Source organism: Daldinia vernicosa, assembly GCF_022497035.1.
Source record: "Daldinia vernicosa strain CBS 139.73 unplaced genomic scaffold F5Y00scaffold_22, whole genome shotgun sequence".
In the NCBI taxonomy this organism is placed as follows: Eukaryota; Fungi; Ascomycota; class Sordariomycetes; order Xylariales; family Hypoxylaceae; genus Daldinia; species Daldinia vernicosa.
Window position 1 is genome coordinate 95052 of NW_025953938.1, and position 26685 is coordinate 121736.

Below are 26685 nucleotides of genomic sequence, written 5' to 3' on the forward strand. Positions count from 1 at the left end.
GCTGATAGGCTGATAGGCTGATAGGTTGCTATCTGACGATAAGATAATAAACTTGTGGCTAGTAATAGTGCGGCACACTAGTATTGAGGCTGAAATTGTTACCCCTACCCTTGTCCTAAATTTGTTTCTGCATTATCGATTTCTAAAGCTTCATATGACTACGGTCTAACGACTGTCGGCGACTACAGAAGATCACAATGGCTTCGACGAGCCAATGCATCGCTTCGCTGGCGAGGCTAAGCCTCTCTACGTCTGTGCGTCCTGCGCATGCGACAATTCCTAGGTTTCTGGCTCCCTCGATAGTTCAAATAAGATGCAAAAGCGCCGGCACTTCGGCTATGCGGGCGCGTGAGCGAGAGAAGGAAAAGACCAAGAAGACAAAGAAGCAACAGCGATTCAAGGAATACAAATATGCCACGCCGAGCAAAGAGGAGAGGTATTCGCTATGCGATGCTATGCGGTAAGTTGTCTTATTCCATTCAAGTCTGGATCCTCCTGTTCTCGAACTCATAGGAACTACAGATATCTACGAGCCGCCGAAGTTGGCCGACCGCCATCTTCTGTTACGTACGAACTCGCTCTTAAAATAAGAACACCTAAGAACAGCCCGGTCCTTCGAAATCGGATACGTCTACCCTACCCTGTCAAGAACGACACGCAGATCGCCGTCATCTGCAAGGAAGGCAGCGGTGCTATGCACGACGCCCGTGCCGGAGGAGCTGTCGCATTCGGAGAGGAATCCCTATTTGAGCTGATCAAGGCGAACCCGAATAAGTTACCGTTCAACCGTCTTATCTGCCACGTTGATTCCGAACCGGCCCTTAAAAAGGCTGGCCTCGGCCGTATACTGGGTCCCAAGGGTCTGATGCCTAGCATTAAGACCAATACCATCACCAAGAGTGTGAAGTCCCTGATGCACGAGATGGTAGGCGCCGAGAACTACAGAGAGAGGGTGGGCGCGATCCGTATGCCTATCGGGAATATCCAATTCACACCTAACATGCTCTCTGCGAACGTCAAGGCTCTCGTGGGAGCAGTGAAGGAGAACATTTCGACTTTGGAGGACAGAGTCAAGAAGGATTTAATCGAAGTTGTGCTAACTTCCACAAATGGGCCGGGTTTTAGCTTGAACGGAGGGTTCAACTCTACCGACGAGAAGGTCCAGCCCGCACACCTGAGCACAGCCATGTAAATATCTATACCCCTTAAGGCAGGACAGTATAAAATTGTACCATATGCTTTTGTATAAGTTGGATGTTCGGGTATCTTGCTAGTATGCTCTTAGGAATAATTGTGAATCTGTGATAGTCCTCGCTTAATTAAGCGCTCTTCAATGCTTTTACAGCTTCTAGTTGAGCATCTAATAGAGAATAGATGCCCATCAGCTTCAGTAGCTTTGCCTGTCCTCTAGCGCCCGCCTTCTTAGCTTCCTTCAACGCCGTACCAAGGTCCAATAGGATCGTATTTCTACACCTTGTTAGCCTTTCTTCCGCTTTCCGTACGAAAGGCGTCTCCCTTCCAATGTCGTTGGCTAACTCGTCTACTACTGTATATTCGTTCGCCAGCTGCGTCAGTTTTGCCGTACTACTTCCCACTGCCCCCTCTAACTCATCCTCATCATCTTCGTCGTCGTCGTCGCTATCGTCGCTATCAGGTCCCGCGCTCCCGACTGCTAGTCGACCCTCGAGCGTGGATATCCTCTCATCGAGTTCTAGCATTTTCCTCCCGGTCTCTACCTCACTTCTTACGTCGGATAGGTCTCGGTTTAAGCCAGCGACTTCGGAACCCTTTTCTCTTACTCGGCCTTTGATCTCTTCGACGGCTCGGCGAAATCCTAACAGCGCCACACGGACGTCCTCAACTCTTTCCTCACCACCCTTAAGCTCGTCGCCTAGGCTTAAGAAACTGGTGTAATTCGCATTGACCAGTTCCAACAGCTCGGTGCTAATAGCAGCGCTCCGCTCCCTAAGGTCAGATCGTAGGTCTTCTAGGGTCTGATGACGGTTTGCGAGGGAGGAGAGGTATTCGGCTGGGTCGAAGTCCGGAGCGAGGAAGTCGGACCGTGGGAGAGCAGTGGGAAAGGGGAGCGGAGCATCGTCTTCGTTATCTGAAGACTCGGATGAAGAAACTAAGGCGAAGCTACGGGAGCTCAATGGTCTGGTCGATGACGGTGCCGCGAGATGGGCCATGATATCTCGAGTATCGGGGGGATTAAAAGAGCGTGCGTCGTTAGGATAAACTAGGTCTTGTATTATGAGACATGCGAGGTGTTATATTTCGGTCTGATATTGGCGACGATATGGGGTTGAGATTGGCCTGTCCCCTGACGTTGATAATATATTCCCTTCTAGGTATATAAAACGGATATAGATTATTTATCAGCCTTAAATCGCGTCCTTCGAATGTAACTTATGCAAGTAATCGGGATATAACGAGCATTAATCATCGAGGTAGCTTAGGTGCTAGTTGATGCGCATGTCACGATTGAGCTAAGCTAGACCAAAGTACCTTCGTACATGCAGAATTGACATCAAGTTGGATGATGTGGGGTAAAGTTAAAAGTTGAGGTTGCACTAAACGCCAACTCACCGAGTTCACCTTTGATGGTTTACATAATTAGGTGGAACTTACCGAATTCTCCGGTACCGGCCTGGCGGGGCTTACCTTAACAGCTTCCAGTTAATACATATTAATGGGTCCAAAGGAACTAAAGGCAACCAAAGCAACTTCGGTTAGAGCAAATTCGTAACCGGTTACACCCGAGCGTCACCAATTTCCTCTCTCATTAAATTCAACGTTCAACGTTCCTAATACAGCTATTTATACTGTACATTTAATTAATCGTTGATCGTACAGTTGGACCATAGAGACAAGAGGGTGATAAGAGGAGGCAACTAGGTAAATACGATAAGAAAAAAAAAAACAAGAATCGGATAAGAACCATATGCAAACATCCCTCCTTCCGTTAAAACGAGTTCGGAATCCGACAGGTCCGAGCAACTCCAGAAGTGGAGCGATGGTCTAATTTTTTTTTCCTTCTTGCTGCCGAGCCTTATCCTATCTTGGCCTCTCATCCCCCATGTGACATTGCTGGCTCGGATTAGGCGAGTGGACTGCGGGTTACAGGGCCCTGGCATAATCTTATCAATCTGATCAGTGATTAATGATCTCGAACCATTAACTACCGCAGTCGTCAGTCTCGGCCCCCCTCCAATAAAGTAAGTGACCTTACTTTAGTTCTTCCTTCTAGGTCAGATCACTCGATAGTGAGAGATCGTCTGCATGACCCCCCAAACCTCTTTTTACAAACCCCCCACAACCGACTGAAGAACAAAGACAGCTGTTGACTCGTAAGAAGGAACCATTCAATACTCAATACTACTTCAATCCCGGTTCGGTCAACAAATTGATTGACCAAGAACTTGCCAAACGATCATTTCGTCTACCTCATTCGTTTATTCTTTAGTCACACCTATCTCATTCCCACGAAAGGAACTCAGCCGCCAGTTCATTTTTTCTGGACTAATTGAAAGAATTACTTGGCCAAAACCCTTAAGCACAATCAAGTTGGCCCTAGTTCGGAGACCCTGAGGGCAGCCCGGCCCGCTCATTCGCGTTCAGTCCCTAGGTACATCACTGCCTGCCACCCCCAAGTTTGCTTGATTAGTGGGAGGGGGACCCTAACAAACCTCCTAACCGCTTTTCTTCTTTCTTCCCTTGAATCAAGGAATAGCAAAACGTGAAAGACATACATCGATAGAAAACTGATCTCTTCTGATATCCTTACCTATTTACCAACTCGGATACCGTCAGACTGCATCTTTGCGGAGTCGATCCCACGGAAAATCCTAAGGCTCGACGCACGTTGATGTCCGAGGTGCATTGCAGCGCTGAGTGGCACAACGAATAAGATCGACTAAATGCTTTTATTGCCTTTCTGCTCCAGAATCGGAACAACATGGCGACTTCTGCTGCTACCATGTCTTCCGCTTATCTCAACGGCCACTCCAAACCCCAACCAACCAAACTCTCTATAACCCCTATCTCAGCTGCATCTTCCCCCGCCTCAGCTGCTTCGCCCATTTCGAGCGTCTCTACGCCTACCTCAAACCATCAGCTTGCCATCAAACCCGCAGCCGCAGCCGCAGCCCTACAGGCTACCGCAATGGCTTCAAAAGCCTCGATCACCAGCAAGGAATGGGTAGTTCCTCCGAGGCCTAAGCCCGGCCGGAAGCCCGCTACGGATACGCCACCAACTAAGCGGAAGGCCCAGAACCGCGCTGCCCAGCGTGCATTTCGTGAGCGGAGAGCCGCTCGCGTGGGAGAGTTAGAGGAGCAGCTGGAAGAACAGAAGGAAGAGTACGAGCGAAATCAGCAACAGCTTACCGACCAAGTGCAGGACCTGGACGCCGAGGTGTTAACGCTACGGAACAGATGCTTGGTCTTAGAGGACTTGCTAGAGAAGGAGCGTAAGGAGCGTATCAAAGTAGCAAGCGAGCTTGAAGACCTACGACGACGATGGAGAGGAGGAGAAGATGCCAGCACATCTTCAAGACACGGAAGTTTCGCTATACAGCACGGGAGGCTACCGAATCCGCTGACCATTGCATCTCAACATCCCACACCACGAGGAAGCCTCGCTAGCAACGCATCGGATCATCGCAATTCGGCAACGGCCTTTTCAATCTCGCAAATAATCTCCCCTCCTGACTCATCGAGTCCACCTGGAGCCCTCCGAGAGTCATCGACTGACCTTGCTGGGTGTGGCAACTGTGAAATCAACGGACCTTGCGCCTGCGCTGAAGAAGTTCTTGCCGATACGGCTGTTGGATGCAACAAGTGCAGTATTGGATCCAAGTGCGAGTGTCTGGAAGCCATGGTGAAAGACCTTGCTCCGAATTCGGAATCCGAACTTAAGCGGAAGAAATCCTCCCTGTCTGTCATAGCCCCGGAAGAGAAGAGACAGAAGATACCCGAACCCTATCCTCACGAGGTCGACTTCACCGCCGCGTTCGCTAAGAAGAAGGATCCCGTCCCGGAACCAGTTATATACCAAGCCCCCACTCAGCCGACGGTGCCGCCACGAGACTCTTGCGGCTTCTGCGAAGAAGGTACCTATTGCATGTGTGCCGAAGCTGCCGCATCGCAGACGCTCCCCCCGGTATCTCAACAAGTTCAGACGCCGCCTCCTTCCGAGAATGACGTAGGCCCCCATCCGATAGAAATCACATCAACCGGCGCCGTCAAATTACCAGGTATCAATTCGCTAAGTCGCACTCCGATCCCTACAGCCCGCCCTTCCGGTGGTTGTGGCCCCAAAGGACCAGGTTCCTGCGCCCAGTGTCTAAATGATCCCAAGTCTGGTCTCTTCTGCCGCAGCCTCGCAGCAAGCTTTTCCCGCAATTCAGGTACGTCTAGCGGAGGGTGCTGCGGCGGATCCGGCGGATCCGGATGCTGCAAATCTACCGAAGCAGGAACATCCACCGATTCCCCGGCTGGCATCAACCTATCATGCGCAGAGGCGTACAAGACACTCTCTAGCCATCGTAATTTCGACAAGGCAGCTGACGAGATCGGGACTTGGTTGCCTAGACTCAAGGCCGCTCCCCTACCGGCAAATACGGCGGGAAGGCCACCCATCGAGGTCCAAGTAGCCAGCATTATGGGGGTCTTGAGAGAGTTTGACGTCCGGTTTGGAAGAGAAGCTTGATCTATTTAAACAGATTCACGGCTGCTGGGAGGTCTGGCTGCGCTACATGCGTTTAACGAGAGTATATAATGAGACATGGCGTCAACGGACCATTGCATCCTACGGTGTTGATAAGGGGAGGGGATGTGTCGAGCATTTCGGCCGTCCTTAGGGAGTGATCATATTGCATTATTGGGCGGCGGTCACATATCCACGTAATTGATAAAAGGGGGTTGGTTTCGATTTATCACAATGGTTTACAGGTAAGGAGCCCCGAGGGCTTCCTAATTCATGTACATTTTAAAATCAAGGCGTCGAGTTCGGAATAGTTCTAAACACTACTCGTATGGCATCTTCTGCGAGACTGGTTTGCGATATGGAATCTTGAATGGCAAGTTATAGCCGGGAGGCTTCTCTAGGTGTTCCGTGTAGAGTTGCCATAGATCTTATTTGTTTTCAAGCCAATAATGATTACTCGCTACATTGTCTCAATACCAGCCGTGGTCTCCTTCAAAAAGTTCTTACCAGATGTTCGGCTTATCCACTTAGGAACTCTTTGGAAGCTCTCCCTAGGTGGAATTTGGATGTTTCATCGGGCATATGAAGCCTATTGTTAATATGGCGAAATGGACGTTGGACTGAATGAATTGTATCCATTCCCTTCATAATTACCCAATTCAGGCCGCACCATAGGCTTAACAAGGCATTATGAATACAAATTCGGTAGATATAAATATATAAATATTTAGTTGTATTGATATAAAGTTAAATGTACTATAATATTAGGTGTCCACCGCCTATTTCCCTTGCTCTAGAAGTGTCCCTGCCTCTCCTAGAGATGCAATGTAATGCTGAACCCGTGTGATATCAAATACTATAGCCAATCCAAGACACCAAGTGATAGGCAGTGCCTTCTGAACGTACCCTATCATACCATGCAAGACATATTTACGGCGCTCTATAACTTTGTAGCATATCCTCCGAAGACGGCATACTACCCTGGTAGTATGACGTTTCCCACCATCTCGGCCGAGCGGCTGATGTCCATTGCTGTTTGTCACTAGTACCAGCAACACTTAAACTGGCTCAGCTTAGTTCGTGCTTGTGGCGTTGGTCTGAGCCTGTCCGTTGTCGCCAAAGCCGCAGCCGGTCTTGCCGGCTTGGGTCTGCGCGCCGAGGCCGGAGCACAAGCCAAAGCTCTGGCCTGACACTCCCGCGCAACACGTCGATGCGCAGTCTGCCGAGCTCAAGCATTCTCCGCCGATGAACTGGGTACCCTGTCCGTTGCCTACGTTCTTAGCACCAGCTGGGTCGGGCTGGAGGGGTGCCGGGATAGCGGCGACAACTTGGGGATTATTAGTGCTATGTTTGGTTGAAGAGATGCAAGATAATGTGACTTACCGGAGAGAAGGGCGAAGAGGGCGATGCGGACCATTTTGTTTATTGTTTGTTGTTTTGTTTCTTGAGATTAATTATAGCAACTCGAAGCGGTGTTTATGAAGCGAAGATGGGATGATAGGTAGGGATGAATGTTAAGCTTTACCTGAAAGTCTGTTCTTATCACATCGACTGGAGATCCCGAAGCGATCATTCCGATGTTTATATATTCAGACGATACTCCTATTCTATCTCTTCTCGAACGTTTCCCACGACTACCTCCCCTGACACCGGGTTGAGCACGGCCGTGAGGCTGAGTGCGAGTGCGGGTTGTTTCTGCTACGCCTGGGGCATCAGCTCTGGGTCCCCTTGTTTTGATACGTCGCACATCATCATTAGGCCGAACGAATGTTTATTCGCGAGGCAGATTATGAGGCAACCCCGGATTTGCAGGGTATTTCATGCTCTGCAGTGTTTAATTGATCATATGCCCAATAGCATATGGAATGGCAACGCGTCTGAAATGCTTATTGTACGCGTTTAAACCTGCCATGTATTACTTAGCGCCACGAAGGCTACACAGGTATTTGGAGAAGCCATACGTACAGATAGCCCTTAGTGTTTTGTATCTGTTCAAATGTTCTTTTACATACGATTTTACGTCGGCGTTCCTTACTTCGCCAGGTTATCTGGCCATACTACAATGACGATGTCAACTAATGGAACCTCTCACAAACCAACCAGAGGAGATTAGCGTATCCCAGATTCACCATGATATATCTTAAGGATCTTGATCTTCAAGTTAGAAACACCAAAGAAATAATCTAGGGTTTAGATGTGAGGCTTCCTAGTCAGCGATCATAACATATCTTGCTAGGGGGATTCGCAATGTTTAGATTCCGGTCAATTTTCCTTGCAGGCTGTCATATGTGGATCATAAAATGGTAGCTGCGTAGTAAACATCCCGAGTTCAGATGAAGACTCCAATTGTTGCAGCGTTAACATAGCGTGGCGACGTTTTGTAACTGAAGTTTCGAGAATTGCAAAACTCAATGCAAGCAATGATGGGATCATCGTCGAGATCAACATAAAAGCACCCTTTATTGCCGATCATTTAATAGCGCTATTACGTACATAATATAAAGCATTAAAAAATTCATAATCGGAAACTAGAAACTTTGCTCGTCTGGAGATTGCGACACTTGGGTCGGGTTCTGAAACCATTTCGTTCTTGGATGGTTCTGGTCAAACTGGCCAATCATATCTCTCCAATTGCCCCTTTTTGAACCTCGTCCATTTAATGTTTGATGACTAATCACCCCTATTATCAAAGGCAAAGAATACAAAGCTGGACTATATCTACTACGTATTCAACAAGCTGGTCGAGTCAGGACTGATATTATCACTTTTTTAACTCTAGAAAAACTACTTAGGTGCCTACTTGATACCCAGATCTTATAGAAAGCACAAGCATGCACAAGCACTTAAGACTCAATACCCCTTTTTAGAATAATACATGGTCAGATCAAAGAACATCTTGTTGTATTTTGGTTAGTGACCTCATTAAGATATGTCACCTTTGTACTATTTTATATGTTTAGTAGGTACTGATGTGGGCTTCCTTAACTAGGTACCCAAGTACCTAGTAAACGAGGAGTGAATTTGTAGAACAGTGATTGCCATGTCTGATCTTAGGTAAATCAAAAGCGCCGTAGCATGTACCGAATTAATATTCGAGCCTTACGGCAAGTAGGTACGTAGCTACATATGTATCCCAAGTCGAAGGAAGGTACGATACGGGAAAGGTTGTGATTCTACTTGTTGAATCACTTTGTAGATACCTTGGATACGGGATCACCGCGGGGTGGGATCAGTACCTGACCGGCAAACAACAGAAATCAGCCAATTGACGGGCCGAAAGTATTAAATCATTAATTCGTTCTTTCCAATCGACACATTTTAGGGACGTGATTACCTAGGATATGTCAAGATCAGGCATCAACTTGAAATCAGTACGGCGCACATCTCAACACCGCCAAATATAAATACAAGTCGATGCCCACACAGTTTTCTCCCATCATCTTCCACCATCTTAACTATTCATTACTACAACCATAACACCTAACACTACAATAATTATCAACCCTTACCTATAAATAACAATACTTTAATACCCACCACACTACCAACCACCATGCTAAAGTTGTACCAAAAATCGGTATCACCTAGCAGGTGTTATCCAAAAGACAGCTTCCAAGTCATGGGGGTTCGAGCCTAAGCAGCAGCAAAGGAACGGTCCTCCGTTTCCAAGTCTCAGGCCGGGTCTTGAAAGATGACAACACAACATCATAACTTAACCTTACCAATAAAGAACCCCCTGAAGATGATACAGAGACTGGATGTTGCAAGTCGCTCACCATCAGCCACGTGTCCAACAATCAAAGAGCAGCAACCAACAGCCAACAGCCACCAACTACGGAAGAAGTATAAGAATTAACTACCTACCTACCTATCCTACATTATACACCAGTACAAACATAACTATTCGGTGACGAGCTTGAGAGGCTAAGGGCTTTACGAAAATACCAGGGAATAGCCCGATCCCTCGTTCCCAAACATCTGGCTATTGCGTAAGTTCTTCTAAACTAATTTTTTAAACCTATCATCCTTCCATCCCATTAACCTCAATACTAACTTGATACTCTTTGTAGAGGGAAGAGAAGGATGATCTTAGGCGAAGTAGATGAGGCTGGAGTTAAAGGCCGAGATGACAATGAAGGGAACGACGAAGACAGTCTCGAACCTGGTTACAGTTTGGATTTTTCAAGATACCTACCCTTGGAAGGCTTTTCCAAATATGCCACAGATTTCATTTGTGTTCAGGCCTATGTTCGGCCGGGGGATGAACTATTTTATGTCTTTGAGTAAGTGCTACTGCTCCAATTATCGTGAAAACATTCTAACTTCCTTATAGGATGGGGTTGATCCTCAGGCGTGCCTGAGCGTCTATCTTAACACTACTCATTAACTTCTACTACTACCGATATAACTGGAAACCCACGAGCCCCTCACCTTCATTATGCCGATGTAACATACATCAATACATAACATACATATCCACCAAGTGTTATAGATAGCCTACATGCCTACTAGACATAAACAAATTCATCATCATGTCACTAAATGCTATTGTGGCTCATATGAGAAACCCCTCAGTATCTTAGCTAGTATCATATATCGCCAGCTGTAAACCAGAATTGAACCTTCTACTTGTTAACTTGTACCTTTTCCCTTAGGGGCCCTGAACCCCTCTTCAAGTGACATATTGATAAGGATGGTCTCTGTAATATTTTATTGAGCATAAGTTAATTAAGTTAGCAAGTTAAATGATTTACAGTATATGGATATCAACAAAGCTTCTTTAGCTCCGCCAGGTTGACCTAATACACAGAAGATGCAAGTAGTTAGACTCTATACTTAGAATATTCAAGTACCTATTCATTCAAAGCAAGTACGGCTATTTCTAGCCTCGAGGTTTACATCTTCTATGACGTAGTTACACTTACGATTCTTAACACTTAATGGAGACTCACTCCTTTATGCATTGTCCCGATTAGACAATGCTAGGACATAGCTCCTTATTGTCATGAATAAATATTACTATTAGAAGTCGCCGACCTCAGTCTAAACTAAAATGAGCCGATAGCGACGCCATTTAATTTGTTACAAAAGTATAGAACGGAGTAAAAGAGTGCTGAAAGGGCTATGTCAAGGGTCAGTATCGCATAAACACGCGTGACATCATTTTACTTAAAGTCCCAAGACAATTAGACAATAGGGTATTATACGCCGTAAGGGCATCTAAACAAACAACCAGTTGGTGGATTCCGTACTTAACCTCTTTATCACGGCACCAATTTAAGAAAGAGAATATGCGCTACCTGGAAGTCTTTAGAAACAACACGCCTTATTATATAAATCTCTCCAATCGCAATCATCTTATATTTTATCTCTTCTTATCCGTCCAATCCCCAGCATGATCTAGAGCTATACCGCTTACACGGAAACTTCACAGCTAGCCAACACAAAAACCGTATCTCTACGGGCAGGTCTTAGGTATAATCTTCTACGTACTACGATCGGACAAGATGCCGACCTTCGTAACGCACGAGATGTATACCTGCTCGCATACAGTAGAGACGGTCCATCGAAGTTTCGGCATCGATAGCAGCTTTAGGCTAGAATGGATCCCGGTCCAGTCAATTTGCCCGTTGTGTTTCTGCAAGTCGCTCCTCGACAACTCTTACGAGCTCGAATTGGATGACGACGACGATGAAGATCGTCGCCGTATTCTAAAGAATCTGCTGCATCCGTACAAGCGACAGCTCACTAAGCACCTACAGGTGTTGGTGGAGAACAAGCGGTGTGCGATGTCCGGAATCCGCAGCAGATATTCGGGTTTAAAGCAGATACGAGTGTTGGAGAAGTTAAGCCGTATGGCTTTGACGCCCACAAGCCTAGGTGAGTTCCAGGCTGCACTCCAAGCTCTTATTAACTTCCAAGAGGGTGAGCCTCGTTACCCCACGTACGTCCAGCTGTTAGGAAACGCTATGACTATCAGGCTCGTATAGTCGTAGGCAAGGCCCTTCATAGTTAGGAAGAGGGAAGCCAGGTCAAATATAGTATAGCTCGTCATTTATTAGTCTTGTAACCTATACACTATCTATCATGCATTCTTATGTTCTATATATATAATAAAGGGGTTCTTATTATGCGAAACACATTAATCGTATTGTTTATCTGATCTGGATTCGTGAATCAGGATATTCGTCAAGCCTTCATTGTACTAGGGCATGGGCATCGCGCTAAGTAATTCGCCCTCGTGTATGCTTCCTCCAACTGGTCAGACTTGTTCCTCAAGCTGACCGTCCAGGCTTCAAACCCAACCCGAGTGAAGCCAATTCATAATGCTAGTAGCGGTAAGATCTCATACTACTAGGGGTATATAATTAAATACATCCGCCATGCTCGTTGTAATATTGAATAAAAATCAACAATTCAAAAGTGCCGTGCTCATGTCTCGCCATGGTAAAGCATATGCTTGCATATATCGAGCCGACCGCATGCTTCTTTGAGTAGTTCAGAAGGTGACTCGGATGTAAGAGTACCTATAGTGTCGAGCAGGTTTGGCAATCCATCTTGAAGATTCGCCTGAAGGTTTGTCGTCGAAGTATCGAGTTCTGACAGTTTAGTCACTTTACAGAGGTAGTCAAAAGCCCCTGTTGTAGTACGCTGCAATTGCTGCGGGAATGGTCGGAGGGTATTAGATTGATCTCTCGATTGAGTAAGTGCTCGTACGAAAGACCAGATGCTTAAAGTAGCATAATACATAATCCACGGCCGATGAGGATCGGGGTCTCGTCGACACGAGTATTGTATGCCATAGGTATCGATGGGGGTATTCGCGTAGCCATTGTTCCTCTTCTGACGAGGGTCCAAGAGAATACGATGAAGAAGCTTAAAAGCATGGAGTATTGCGTGGCGGGTGGTTATTTGATTTGACCACAGCGACATTCGCGTCACGACGTTAGTGTAGTCTCGAGTTGAAATTTTGCGGCCGAGTAACCGCTTAGCCCCCGTGTAGACTTGACAGTCAACAATGTCGATGTACAGGCTAATATGGGCAAGATGGTATAGAACAGACGCACTCTGGATGAGTCCGTTAGAATGAGCTTGTGGTCCAGGGCCATCCGACTCAGAGTCACTTGAGCCGATAGCCTGGTCGAAACTGGTCTTCCAATCGTCAAATGCTTTCAGGAGCATATTGCACCACTTATCCCTCGTGTCCGAAGAACTAGCTCCCAGCTCAAGCCACTTTAGATGAGTATCGCGATGTCTGAGGTGCCAGCCGACGCTTAGAAGGCCACACATGATAATCATGCGACCAAACGCGTGGGTTCGGACTTCCTTCCCGTGGATGGCACATTTCAACCCGTCTAAAAACGAGACAGGCTTGACACCGTATAATCTAAAATTCGAATCGTGATGCCGAACTATCTCGGGGCTCGACGCCGACCATAAAGACTCGTCGCAAGGTAAGGGTAGGCGTATTTCGTGAGGGGCCATATCGGCCGCATGCCCAAACATCGCAGCGTGAATGATATCCATCATGAACGCGGCGAAAACCACTCTATGCATCGATTCCATCCTAGCCCATTTCACCCACCACGTCCTCGCATCTGACGTCGCAGGGGGCTCGGTTCCGTTCCCCTCGTCAGATGGCGAGTCAGCTCCAGCTCCTCCAATTAAGGGGCTACCTCGCCTAAGCAACGTTAGGGTTACCGAGTGGTAGACGTGTGCTCTCTCGTGAAGGATCCTAGATGAGTACATCTTTTCGTAAAATTCCACTAAGAGTAAGGCCTGGGCGACCCAGAGTTCGACCGGGGGAGACGCTTCGTCGGCGGTCAATATTTCGAAACGAACGTTAGAGATAATGAGGTCAGCCAACGCTTTATATTCCGGCATTTCCCGGCTAGATTCGCGGCTGTAGATCTGAGCGGCGCCCAAGGCAATCATTACTAAGAGAAGGAGGATGGAGCATTGCGCTGAAGAGAATGTTGGCTGATGAACGATAGGAAGTCTCGGCGATACAAAGTCCCAATAATGCCGCATGCAATCTCGCAGAAATTCCAAGCTTAGACCTGGTATATCGTCGCTAGTTTCATGCATCAAGTTAGCTAACTTAGAGTCGAACCTGTTCTGTTTCTGATGAAACAGTTTAACATAGCGTAGGACATCTACGCGGCGATACTCGGAAATAAGCTCGTCGGGCATGTCAGGATGTCGTGGGGGTGTAAGATCAAGTTGGGACCGACTAGTAAGGGATTCGTGATCGTAATGGATGTTGTTATTGAATGGCGACTCCAGCCCGCCTTCAAGAAATGGGATGCTGGCGAAACTAAAGTCTCGATACGTCTGTTGAGGGTCAAACAACCAGACACCAAAGTTTTCACGAATCTCTAGTTCGTTCGCATCAGTCGGCACAGGTACGTTATGATAAGGAACGAATGTGGAATGGTCATGCATGGGTGGTTGTTCACGACCGTAGAAGCCAGGCTTCTGACGAATGATATTGACACCATCCATCGGAGATGTCCACGGGACGCTGTGCGCCAGCGGACTAGGCTGCGTAGGCGCCATAGGAGGCGGTAAAGGCGGATGTTGAGCTTGAACTGGAGAGTCAGAAGTCAAGAGCACAGCTGCATTCCGCGGGGCACTCGCGGGCTGCTGTGGAAATGTCGCCGACCGCGGCGGTCCTACAGCATTCGTAGCGATACTAGGCGAAGGCATCATAGGCATCTCCTGGGGAGATTCCTTGGTGGGCATGCTGAAACTGCTGGTACGGTTCCTCGGAATATACGAGGCCGAATGGCGTTTCTTATGACGCGCCAGCAGATCTGGCCTCACAAAAGTTTGCGTGCAGTCAGGGACATCGCACGTATATATAGTCTTGGGAGCATCTTGGATTCGCGTCAGTATTGTATTACCATCTTCGATGTGGATCCGCAACTAAGTGTAGATCTCTCTGAGCCTTACGATTCAATTGATGCCTCTGAAGATGTTCAGCTCTCGAATACATCTTGTCGCACCCGGGCCAGTTGCACGAAAACCTCCGCGGAGCTCCCTTCCGGCTCGCTCGTTTGTATGAACCCCCGCCGCCACCAGCAGCAGCATTCCCTCCTCCTCCTCCGTCTCCTGGTGATTGCTGCTGGGACTGCTGGGACGCCATTTAACCGCGACATCGCTCGTCCATAATATCGATAATATGGCAATATCGTAATATCAGAGACGTATGACTTGCATATGCGCCGAACCGTTCCGCGGGGAATCTCGAGAACTAATAGACTAAAAAAACAAGCCGGGGAGCGGAGTCGATGGGGGTCCAGCCTGGTTTTCTACAGATTTTCTACAGGAACATGATTGCGCGACATTTCCCTCCCATTTTCTCGGGACGGCTGGCTGAGATGGGAATATTCGCCAAGAAATCCGACGCGGGGGCTGCCCCCTGCCCCGAGAGCCGTGGGGGGCGTCTCCAACTCCTAATTATCCGGGGTAGAATCCCTCCTGTTGTATCCTTATGTACTAGTGTCGCGTAAGCCGTGGGGGTTTTCGAGCGTACCAACCAGGCGGTCCGTATTTTGTTGAGCCATTGGATATCATATGTCCTAGGTAACTGGTTGTTTAATATATTTATGATAATATAAAGATAATTTTTGGAATCAGTCAATAATGTTAAACAGTCCTACCGGGGTTTTGCTATGACTGATCCAATACAGAAGTTAACTATTAAGGAGATTAATTATTGAAACTCTGAACTCAGTACTTAAGTCCCAGTCTCTACCCTCGAGCAATGACACATGATTCCGTACACAAGCCATAGAGTGATCACGTGAGTAAGTCGAGATGTTCCCGCTTTGTCTTTCGAGGATAAAGAAAGCGTACAATTCTTGAAACCATTCAACTACTTAATATTCGGCTTTGATATCCTGAGAAGTTTTATGAACCTTATATACTGCTTACAAGTTAGCCGTTCAAATACTAAATTAAATTATATTCCAACTAAGTATATTCATTATCAGCTAGATAAGTAGCTTTCATGGTAAGTATAAGTTGGGAGGGTAAAATATTGCAACATGGGTTATCAACTAGGAAGTATTTAAGTAAACAAAAAAGCTTTAGAGTTGGATTTCTATAAGAAGCTTTCAGTATTCTTCTACCTAAATCCTGAAAGCGTCTTTGAAAAGTATCGCATCAAAGGATACAAAGCGTTATGACTACTTAATATCTACGCTACTTTAAATCCCAATTTTGAATGATCCAGGTTAGAAAATCGAATCATACAAACCTTGCTACCTTTTATATCGATATGCCTACCTATTTAATAGAGTTACTTTAATATAGAGAAGCCGGCCTTTACCCTTCCCACCGAGTATTTATCCCTTTCCACCTACTGAATTTATTCCAATGTTTATGACACATCATATTCAAGCCAATATAACCAAACGCTCGAATCATTTATACTGGTATAGATTCACTTGCTATAATGACTTGGTATTATAGCCCCCTTGCCTTGTTGGTCGCTCCGGTCAAATATCTTCTCAATCAGATGAGACAACTACTTGGCGCCCGAGATAGTCCAACTCAAATTTTTGGTGGCAATTTGGCAACCCTCAGCCCTAAATATGCGAAAGATGAAGAAATATTAGCGGATATTTTACAGGAATTTCAAATGCAGACTACTGGTTTCGTTTCGATCAACGCCCATGCTTGGGATCAAGATTATAGCAAGATCACCGATATTGGAGTATGCACATGGCGTGAATATTCTTTCAAGCATGTTACAAAATCCTCCTATCATTGGAGAATTAGGGAAAATATGTCTCTGAAGAATATATACGTGCCAAATGAGCCCGACATATTTGCCTTCGGTAGCACGAAAATAATCAACGAGTTTCATATAGCACAAGTCATCGATAGTGTCCTTGAACCTTTCATTGCAGAATTTCCAAAGGTAATCGTTGTTGGATATGATATTAAATCGACGATGCACCTTCTCCATACAAAATGGAAGCCACCCGAGTCAATAGTGTTTCTTGATACACAAAAGCTATGGCAGATTAGGAACCACCATTCGGATCGTGTTGATCTCGAAAGGGCGCTTGAGACAACACCAGCTGCGAATTACGAAAGGAGACTACTACATAATGCTGGAAATAACGCAAGGTATATCCTCGAACTAATATAAAGATACAAGAAAACAATGCCTATCGGTTATATCACTATGGTATTCTATAATTAGAGAGACTGTGTCTCTTATCGACTTAGTAAGACCATTATTCCTCTATTTCCTCTCATGTTCTCAGCCTTCTGATTAATAACCTATAGTCGTTAGAGGACTGCCAACGTGGCCAAAATAGGTGGATGAAGAGTGTAGTACGTCTAGGTGGACGTCCTATTAATATTACGAAACTCCTAGAGGCTTGAAGGAATATGAGTAGTGTTATATAGGCATTTATAAGAATCAATTAGCACCTATTGTATCATTATACTCTAAAGCTGGGGAGGTCGACTGCCCATAGACTTCGGTATGTCCCGAAATATAACTTCGACTATCAGCTCAATATCCCCGAATGAATCCCGCAGATGTTGATCATCTACGTTTATAAAAGGATCCTTTTTTTCCTCCACATATGTGCTTAGCGGGGTTTTGTACATCTGCTGCAATCTCGTATGAAGTGATTGCATCTCAGCGATGCTACTGCAATTCTGAATACTTTTCTCGTATTCGTCTTCCCCAAAAAGACGGGCAAAGTCTTGTGAAGTTATCTGATTAGTGGGTCGAAGTCGTGGTTGAAACATCGTTGAATGTAACCATTTCTGCGGTAAACGATGCATATCCCAAAATACCGAGAAAAGTACAGAGAGGTCACCACTAGATATGAGTTGATGCGAGACGGTAGAAGTACCCTTAGGTTTTAATTGCGCGATGGAAATGTCTCCTAATGGGTATGCCTTTTTCAGGGAACAACTTCGAGGTATCGTTTCCCCTCCCGCAACCATTACCAATGATCCAGAGTGTGAGAGTGACGCTGGTTGTAAGACAGAAGGAACTCTTTCTAGGTGTTGTATGATTGGGGCTTGAGACACGTCTAAACTCAAGAATAAATTCGTGGGTATTATCGGCCGTAGAATGGAATATGAATTACTGAGGAATAACTTAGAGTATGGACAGTGTACCCTAAAGTAAATGTTATTCCTTGAGCGATATAAAGGAATCCAAATTTGGAATTGCCTAGAAATTTTGATTCCATCTGGCATTTTGGAATGGACTGCTTTTCGGTGGAGCTCTTTGGCACAGTTTAGTCCTGCTAGAACTACGCCCCCTACGAGTGTTTCAATAACGGGAAGGTTCATGGATATACCCAGATTTGTGATCGAGTACGGTAAGTGCCCAATTTCAACACATCCAGCTACTGAGTCACAGAGCTGAAACTCATTGGGTGATGAGGCTAAGGCGCTTGTCAGAGAAGAAGCATCGGGGTCTCGTAAATCCCATACGAGGATACTTTGGTCGTCAGAAACCTTAATAATTTCTCGTTGTAGCCTAGTAAAGGCCTTCGACCCCTCGCCATATAGCAAAGGCATATTGATATCGAAAATACCAAGAAGACAGTATGCAATGTCCTCTGGGCGCGTTGTCTGACGATCGGCTGCCCAAGACATGCGCTGAGCAATAGAGTAACTGTGCATTGTTGAACGATCCCTCAAGGCATCAATGTGAATCCTGGTGATACTCGAGATTACTTCAGCCAAGCCACTCTTATCCCCCAGCATTGTCCAACCATGATCGAAGAACAGAACCTTGCTTGGCGCAAGTAACTCCTGTAACGTCCAACCTCTTGTAAACCAACGACTTTCAGCAAACGTATCAGTCTCCGCCTGGGCATCGTGTAGGTACGCATAACACACGCTCGAGTCACGGTACCAAGCAAACATGCTATTAATAGCCTCACTAAGCTCAGCAGAGCTACTCTTGTCGATGCAATTGGTATCACACCAGAGGTATTGTAGACCGTCGGCCTGTGCGCGGCGACATGCCTCCACGATCTTAATATAGCCCTCTTTGCGCTTGACAGTGCTATCAGTGGCGGCACGCTCCCACTCCTGGAACGTCACCTCTGTGCCGCCTTTCCATGTGTGCGATAAGATGGCGTACGGCGGGGCCTTCTCGCTGAAAAACTCCTTGAGTTCGAGGGTGTTGACGTCGATTAAGCGCATAGCGAGAGCCCAAAATATGAAGGTGATGGTGATGTGGTGAGGATGCTATGGATAGTACTCTTGATTCGGGACAGGTGGTAGTGCTAGAGTAGAAGAAACTCTGGTGCTAGGAAATGCAGTAGGGTAGGAGGGAAGACGCAGTATATAGAAAAATACTTCATGAAGCTGTGATGATCAATATCATTCATCACTTACATGAGTGTCCCGCTCTTACAAAGCGAGTGGGAAAACAACAAGTGCGAAGTTACGAGTCGCAGTAGGTCGTCAACTATCGCAAGAAACACAGGTAGAATATCATGTCTCGGAACAGTTCCAAGCTCTTGATAAATTGAAAAGGCCGTTTGAAGACGCCCCAAGAGACTCCAGGACACCGCTTCGGAAACAAATTTGTATAATCGAAACGGGTATACGAACGATATGTTTTAGAAAGTCATTTAATATTCATGCCCGACGTCGCCACTGACTAGTTGTGACTTATCAACTCTACCTGAAACTTTTCTCTAGACCTGTCGAAAAGTTACATCTTCGTTAAACATTATAGGTCAACATGGGCCGCTCATACAGCATCCGGTAACCGCACAGCGATGTCCCCTGATTGAGTAATATATCTAACCCAGGGCAATGAAGGGTATTGCAGCTAGAGATGAGGTTAATACGTATGTGGTGGCGTTAGAAAAGGGGTAGCATACCTTAGGCTCTGTAATCTTCAAGTAGCGTACTTGAATACCGCTAGTTGTGAAATAGGGGATTTCAAACTTGACCTGAATGGGCCTCTTGGCGCCTTTGCCTGCACTGACACCGCCCATACTTCCACCAAAACCACCAGTCATTCCTCCTCCATGCTCGTCGTCACCTCTCACGCTAGGTAGTCCCAGCTCAGCTCGCATGAGAAACTCCTTGCCACCACCAAACTGCTTAATCTTCCATACGATGGCGCTCTGCTCAGGGGCGTAGTGAACACTACCGATATTTGTTCGGAACCGCGGGGAGTCGGCGTCGTCGGGTACCGGAACAATAATTTCGACATTGTTAGCCGTACTCCTCCTTTTAAATTGCGCCTTTGCTTTTAGCATATATTCGATTCGGGATCCTGAGTGACTCTCCACCACACATTCGACCCAGATCAGAGGCTTGACTTGGGTGTTTAATCGATAGCTCATTAGCTCAAACTCGCCGTCTGGAGGGATGAAAGAGATGGTTCGGTCGTTCTCAAAGCGAGATAATCGAACACATTGGTGAAACTTGACATCCTCCATCTCGATAGCCTTGCCTCGCGTTGTCCTTCCAGTCGTTTCGAACATGACCTTGTCGTTTAATCCCAGTCGCAACTCTGGCATTCCGGACAGATAACACTTCATCTTGATCGCACCGAGGATCTCCGACCTTAACACATTCCCGTTCGCTGATACTAATAAGTTCAAGCTTTCGACGACGTCCAAAAACACTTCGTTCTTCCTATATCTTATGCCTTCGGACCGCCATGACACGGCATTAGTGACGGCAATAGGTGGTCGAGCTTGCACTTCCAGCTTGTGCGACTCCTGGGTGATGTACTCCTGGAGAATCTTGGACTCTGTCGTTTGAGGGTAACCGAAGTCCATCATCTCATCTAGTAACTCGTATATAATGACAAAGTTGTCGCGGATGGATTCTTCTTCTAGCGCTTTAAAATACTCGGTGAAGACTTCGACCACTTTATGTAGGAAGAGTAAGATCTCGGCGGCGTTCGTGTTTCGCTTCGTTAAGGCAAGGAGGTAAAGGTTGTTATGTCGGATATATAAGTACTGCTAGCAATCAATATTGGGTATAGAAAGGCAGCTTCTGAGATACACACGTTGATGCCTTCGTGGGAGAAACATGGTGGTACGGCGGAGGACTCTTCTTCGGCTTCGCTAAGGAGGATAGGGAACTTCTCGACAGCTGACATGGGAATATCACCTCGATAGTTTCGGGCAAGTAGGGTCTATAAACGACGTGTCAGCGAGTCTACAGATATCATATCGTTGTAATAGTCGCACCTTGCCCTTCAGATCGAGGAAGAATACAGCTGATGCCATGATGTCGGTCTGGAACTTGATTCAGGGGCGCGAATAGGAAAGGGTGTCAATTGGCACTTAGGCCAGACAGCGAGCCTCAGAGATGTTCATTCAACAAATAAATTACGCGTAGTTCCTAATGCGCATATGAAGTCATAAAGTATTTCGTAGATAAAGTAGAGAAGCTCTTCGCCAAGTGAAAGATAACTATTTCGGTAGATCGCATGCCAGCTTTCGAGACCCCACGTTGCTTCAAGTTGTCGAAGACGTTCCAAGCCAAAAACTGGGTCTCATCCCTTATCAAGCCACATATACTAGCCTCACCTTAAAAGCTTAAAGCCTTAAACACCGATTAGGTGCGCTAAGCGGGTTCCGTTACCTAAAATTATGGGCATATTATAAAGTCATGTGACAAAGCGGAGTCTGCTCGAGACCCACCTAAATTTTCTTTCACGATAACTTTCCAAACACTTTTTTTCTTGTCTTCTCTCTCTTCCTTTCTTCTTCAACGCGTCCATTAGACAGTGCAGCTCATTATTTACCACACAATTAGTTCCGGCATTCTGTTGGTTTCTTACCGTGTCGTCGTTGGTGAAGCATGCGATTTCGAGGCGCGGAGAAGGATTCAATTCGATATGGTGCCATAAGAGCTGCCCGAGTATTATTTGCCGTATTGGTAACATACTGTTGCTTGGGCAGCGTCAGAGGGACCGAACATACTATTCTTAATTTTCATTTGCCTATTTCAATTGTGGGAGACCGTAGTATTACACGCGCGGCTGGACTAATAATATGTAGATGCCTTGACTCGTCAGCTCGGTTGTCATCCGCCTGACATCCTTATGAGGCACAGTTTGCAGCTGAAGTCTAGCCTAGCGTCGACGATTGAGACATTTTAGCAGAATGTTTCATGATTATTATGCTTAATTGTGAGCGGCTGATGATTAACGAGTATGATCACAGGAGATCGATATGAGTCCAGGTCTTGATTCTATGTAGTTCCGTGACGTTCGCGTTGTGATTCGACTCGAATTTGTCAGCTATTCAGTCAATTTCACTACGAGTTTTTAATTCAATTTTCATCACGTTGCATCTGCTACGCCTTTAGTCCATACGCTATATCATCTAAAGTTTCGGCTCTAGAAGCCTTGGGATTTGAGTTGAACCCAACTTAATCCCACTTAGTTGGCAGCTAATATCGTCAGTTCACTCACGCGGTCTGCAGCTGGGACCGAGGGTGCTTTGTGATGTTGGATCTACGGCAGCCCCAAGTGGAACTCGTGACTACATCGTAACAAGCGTATCCCTTGCTAACGGCTACCAGATACGGACCACGGTCATGGCCACTCAGAGCGAGCTGGAAGAATGCGTCGGATGAATCTCACGAAAACACATGTTAGGAAAGGATATGTAAGTGGCTAGACACACAGAAAAGAGCTTGAAAGGAGATATCATTTGCTCGTTCGGTGCCGGTCCTCCACAGGGCGTCGTGTCTTAGACCCCAAGGGGGAGCGAACAATTATCATATGCTTTTGTCTCTCTTTTTCCCCCTTCACAGTGCCAACAGTGACGGATCAGCCTCTACTCCTAATGGCCAAGAGGATATTAGTTGCATGTGATCACTTGGACACAATTAAACCATACAACTTAGGCTGGTTGACACGTGCTTGTACCTTCTCGAGTCGTTTTTCATCGGTAAACGTCTGCCAGTTTCGATGATCTATTGCTTTTCCGGTCTCATTATTACAGCATATGATTACGTCGGGAGTGCGTTTGATTCTTTTAGCTGTTTGGGTCTCTTTAGGCCATCGTGTTGCAGCGGGCGTCGATGAATCGATAAATTACGAAATCATACCGGCACATGTCAACGCGGCCGGGTTTACCTACGGACATATAATACATAATAGTCACTTCTCAATTTTCGTGTTCCGCCCACAAGTCGTTCTAGACGGAAGACCGGCGTGAGAAAAAGGTTGTATACAGCGGAACGATTTAAAACTCGATTGGGTAACTGGCTCGTGTGGTATATCGTAAGGTAAAGCTTTCACAAGCCGATCGGGTCTAGACAGTGCGTAATACTGTATAATAGATATGTACTTCCGTTCTATCTTTGGGGAAGCTTAGAGTGGATATATTACACCATCAAACCAATCATAATTAAGACCAACATAAGATTGACCAGTCAAAAGTCGTCATTCTCTATAGATGCTCCACTTAGACCCTGCCAGTTACCGCGTAGTAGCAGTCGATGCCCGCCTGACCAGTCGAAAATACCACTGGAAGGGCCTCGCTTGAGCAATTGCAGAATTGCTGATAGCTTTCCCGTTCTTTTGATATTTGGTAACTAACGATACTTTGGTAACCACCCCCCAAGTTCCAAGTTCCCAAGCTGCCAATGCGCAAAACCTTTTCCCGCCAATTCCCACTTCCACCCACATTCCCACCTTTTTTGTCTCTTCGCAAATTCAGGTTCACCGCGGTCCACTACTGTCCACCACGAGCACCTGCATATTGGATGGCCCGGGGACCCCATAACGCTTTTCTGGCAGACCATGGTCTCTCTCTTGATCAGACCCTGTCTCTGACATCGCTACCTATTACCTACTCTAGACTTGCCTACTCTTTCACACCGAAATCCGATCAGGCCTGACCTTTATTCACTTGTACTTACTATTATCTACCGAGACATTCATAACTACTTCTCTCACTTTCACTTTTCACTATTACCTGTCTATTATACGAACTATAGCCTTTTTTTTCATCGGTCGTGTATTTATTTTATTATTTTCTTCATATGAATGAATAATCAAGTAATTTGATTCGATAAGTCAATCGATCTTCCGACATCCACCCAACCCAACGTTCTCAACGAAACTGTTCGCCTTGTTTGTATAGTACTATATCACCTTTCGATATCGATGCGCACTCAATATACATGATACCAAGCCTCTCCGAATCAAATCCATCGCTAATGCGCAAATGATCGCCAAGTATTTCCTTTCCCCGCGACTTATCGCCAGTTAGAGTGTCTTCGAATAGAAGCGCTTTCGGATCGTGTTCCAACAGAAACCATGGAACAGCAAAATCACATGTCTCTTCCTCTGCCGCCGCATCACGATCAAAAGCATGGACTTCAACACTCAATACCTCAACACACATCACCGCCGCTAGACCCGTCGGCCGGATTATTTGGTCAATTTGATCGGACTTTTAAACTTCCACTATATCCTCCACCATCTTACACACAATCCCACGATCCTGTCGGCTTAAGGTTTCCCGATCCCCCCAAGACTGAACTCGCTCCTATTAAGTCGATAAGTTCGCCGAGTAGTGACGAGAAAGAACCCGGTAGCGACAATCATCTCCCATCTCTATCAACCTTAACAGCTTCATCCGCCCCTTTGTACACTCCGCCCCAACCCTCAGAACCGGCATATTCCCCTCCGGCGCCTCCTCCTCTTACTCATTGGCCGAGTTTAAATCCCCTAACGGCATATTATAACCCAAGCCACGCACAGAATGCCGACTCGCCTATGCGGATGGATATAGACGCAAGCAGCAGCAGTGGCGTAAGCGCCCCATCGCCAGATCGCTTCCAAGAAGGAAGAGCCAGTAGCGTTAGTTTAGACGATCCAGATGTACGCATGGCTGCTGAAGCCCTAGGCGATCTAAGAGCAGGTAAGCTATTAGTAGTCATTTTTCATATGTGATAGTTCGTTATCTCATGCGCCACCTGCATGTTTGATTGCACAATATTAATCATTAGGCAACGTTCGCAGATTTCGTGTCTTCCCCGCCGAATAATCACGCCCCGGTACCTGGTTCGCCACGCTCACAAACGAACGGTATCCATCCGGAGCCGCTCATCTCCCTATTGACTACATCGCATCCCTTACTTGCTACAACTATCGAGGGTGCCACTTCCGCCTACGTCAACTCTAAGAATTATTCGCCGAGGTTTAAGTCGAGCGCCGAGTATGTCGAGGGCTACGTGATTCCTATCGCCAACACCGTAGGGTCAGTCGGTCGCGTAACCGGCGTAGAAGGCGGTGTTCGATGGTTCCTAAGCGGTGGGAGGAGGCACAAGTCGCAAGGTTCCGATCTCGAAGCGGCAGACTTCGGTTCTAACAAGCGCCGGAGAGTCGACGGGACCGGTACCTTCAAGGAACCTACCCCGGAGCCCACGTCCGGCGCGCAAACACCGAGGGCATCCTTCGACAACTCGCGCGATCGTCGACCCTCGGTCGCAAGCACCGTAGACACCCTACCGGCATACGATGACCTTCGATCTCCACCATATGCCGAGCAGTTTGCGCCGTCTGAATCCCGCCCAAACAATGCAGCATGGCAATCCCGTCTTATCATGTCCACATCCGGACTGAGCATTGCCATGAGCGAGGAAAGCTTGCGCAGCCTCAAATACTGCCTGAGCTGGCTTCGCTGGGCTAATGTGCGCATAGGAAATGTCATCAACTCTCTAAAGTCTACTATGGAGAAGTTTGAAAGGGCCGAAAGGCAATCGGATGGTGATCATTCCATGAACGGTACGTCTACTGGCGAATTCACAGACAGGAACCAGCTCGCGGCGAAGATTGCGGACCTGAGGATGGACCTGCTCAAGACCCTTCAAGACGTCATCAACACGGTCAGCAGGTACGCCGGCGGTGCGCTACCGGAGAATGCGCGAGAACTTGTTCGACGACACCTAACGAGCTTGCCCCAAAGATTCCGAGTCGCAAGCATGGTTGGTGATGGCCAACAGGAGGGCCATCACCCCGAGGCTGACGGAGAGGCGGGACGAGAAGCGCAAGAGAAAGAGACGCGAGAAAGCGCCCAACGGGTACTGGTTCTCGCCAAGGAGGGACTCGATATGATGTCCCAAGTATCAGGGGTTCTGGATGGAACCATCGTCAGCGCCGAGGAATGGTGTGATAGGTTAGGTAGGAGGAAGCGAGAGCAGCGGGAAAGTTTGCTCGGGGTGTCTCACACACCGCAGACACCTTTAGACGAGGTAAAGATCGGGTAAATGATACGAAAATATAGTATGAAAACGTACGGCGTTCCACGGGGAAGACAAAAAAAAATGATGCACATAAAAAAACTGGTGGATTCAAAATTAGCGATGAGAAAACACTGAAGGACGAGACGAAGAGCCAAGGTCTAAATTCAGCTAATTGGCAATAGAATTCGGACCTTGGCATTGCCGGACGGGACGGCTCGCCGCTTTCCTCCCGGGGTTAACGAACTTGGTCTAACTTGACCTACAACAATTTTCTTGCTGTCAGGAATCTTGCTGGAGACGCAGCTTATACCCACGTAGCAGATAATCAAGATGCTTTCTTCACCAAGCGTTGCGGTCCTGCTTTTGCTGTCTTTTCCGCAGATTTTGTTTCTATTCGACGGGTTATACATACATACTACTAGGACGATTCTGATTTTGTGATTTCCACGAGATTTCCTATCACGGACTAACGGCATTTGATCTTCAGAGTATTCGGTCTCTGTCTGTACTTTCTTCCCTGGAGGGTAAATGGTTGGGGATTGTGTCCAAAATACTACCCGCACATACATAGCGTCATCGCATTGCCGTAGAGCCTGAATAGCTACCAGTTTATGTTGGCAGCTAGTGTTTATCTAATCTCAATTATATGTTTGACATTATGAATCTGCCTGTTTCTTTAGTTCTATTCCAACCTGAGTCTAGCCTATGTTCATAAGGTGATCATGGTGGTTTATGAGTTTTGT

The 26685-nt window shown here is 46.7% G+C and overlaps 10 protein-coding genes across 10 annotated transcripts; 5 read left to right on the forward strand and 5 right to left on the reverse strand.

Annotated features, from left to right (window-relative positions):
- Positions 1–108: 108 nt before the first annotated feature.
- F5Y00DRAFT_72089 (ribosomal protein L1) lies at positions 109–1256 on the forward strand. Its single transcript, XM_048014061.1, has 2 exons — positions 109–460; positions 523–1256. The coding sequence occupies exons 1-2, from the start codon at positions 198–200 to the stop codon at positions 1190–1192; spliced, it is 933 nt and encodes a 310-aa protein (XP_047864947.1). The 5' UTR covers positions 109–197; the 3' UTR covers positions 1193–1256.
- Positions 1257–2334, reverse strand: F5Y00DRAFT_72090 (oligomeric golgi complex component, COG2-domain-containing protein). Its single transcript, XM_048014062.1, has one exon. The coding sequence runs from the start codon at positions 2187–2189 to the stop codon at positions 1320–1322; it is 870 nt and encodes a 289-aa protein (XP_047864948.1). The 5' UTR covers positions 2190–2334; the 3' UTR covers positions 1257–1319.
- Positions 2335–3785: 1451 nt separating this feature from the next.
- Positions 3786–5894, forward strand: F5Y00DRAFT_72095 (uncharacterized protein). Its single transcript, XM_048014063.1, has one exon. The coding sequence runs from the start codon at positions 3959–3961 to the stop codon at positions 5708–5710; it is 1752 nt and encodes a 583-aa protein (XP_047864949.1). The 5' UTR covers positions 3786–3958; the 3' UTR covers positions 5711–5894.
- Positions 5895–6613: 719 nt separating this feature from the next.
- Positions 6614–7124, reverse strand: F5Y00DRAFT_269684 (uncharacterized protein; the record flags this gene model as incomplete). The annotated part of the gene is made up of 2 exons (XM_048012485.1): positions 6614–7034; positions 7091–7124. The coding sequence occupies 2 exons, from the start codon at positions 7122–7124 to the stop codon at positions 6781–6783; spliced, it is 288 nt and encodes a 95-aa protein (XP_047864950.1). The 3' UTR covers positions 6614–6780.
- Positions 7125–11214: 4090 nt separating this feature from the next.
- Positions 11215–11697, forward strand: F5Y00DRAFT_261836 (uncharacterized protein; the record flags this gene model as incomplete). Its single annotated transcript, XM_048011281.1, has 1 exon — positions 11215–11697. One exon carries the CDS (start codon positions 11215–11217, stop codon positions 11695–11697), a length of 483 nt encoding a protein of 160 aa, XP_047864951.1.
- A 99-nt stretch (positions 11698–11796) lies between these two features.
- On the reverse strand, positions 11797–15409 carry F5Y00DRAFT_236385 (fungal-specific transcription factor domain-containing protein). The gene is made up of 2 exons (XM_048007694.1): positions 14663–15409; positions 11797–14586 (listed from the first exon to the last, which is right to left on the reverse strand). Exons 1-2 carry the CDS (start codon positions 14853–14855, stop codon positions 12140–12142), a joined length of 2640 nt encoding a protein of 879 aa, XP_047864952.1. The 5' UTR covers positions 14856–15409; the 3' UTR covers positions 11797–12139.
- Positions 15410–16169: 760 nt separating this feature from the next.
- On the forward strand, positions 16170–16871 carry F5Y00DRAFT_269686 (uncharacterized protein; the record flags this gene model as incomplete). The annotated part of the gene is made up of 1 exon (XM_048012486.1): positions 16170–16871. The coding sequence occupies one exon, from the start codon at positions 16170–16172 to the stop codon at positions 16869–16871; it is 702 nt and encodes a 233-aa protein (XP_047864953.1).
- A 103-nt stretch (positions 16872–16974) lies between these two features.
- On the reverse strand, positions 16975–19208 carry F5Y00DRAFT_72116 (HET-domain-containing protein). Its single transcript, XM_048014064.1, has one exon. It carries the CDS (start codon positions 18902–18904, stop codon positions 17177–17179), a length of 1728 nt encoding a protein of 575 aa, XP_047864954.1. The 5' UTR covers positions 18905–19208; the 3' UTR covers positions 16975–17176.
- Positions 19183–21212, reverse strand: F5Y00DRAFT_72157 (Mu homology domain-containing protein). Its single transcript, XM_048014065.1, has 4 exons — positions 20923–21212; positions 20739–20867; positions 19594–20688; positions 19183–19541 (listed from the first exon to the last, which is right to left on the reverse strand). The coding sequence occupies exons 1-4, from the start codon at positions 20959–20961 to the stop codon at positions 19461–19463; spliced, it is 1344 nt and encodes a 447-aa protein (XP_047864955.1). The 5' UTR covers positions 20962–21212; the 3' UTR covers positions 19183–19460.
- A 3101-nt stretch (positions 21213–24313) lies between these two features.
- F5Y00DRAFT_72277 (transcription factor Opi1) lies at positions 24314–26036 on the forward strand. Its single transcript, XM_048014066.1, has 3 exons — positions 24314–24509; positions 24568–24618; positions 24720–26036. Exons 2-3 carry the CDS (start codon positions 24585–24587, stop codon positions 25964–25966), a joined length of 1281 nt encoding a protein of 426 aa, XP_047864956.1. The 5' UTR covers positions 24314–24509; positions 24568–24584; the 3' UTR covers positions 25967–26036.
- The last annotated feature ends 649 nt before the right edge of the window (positions 26037–26685 follow it).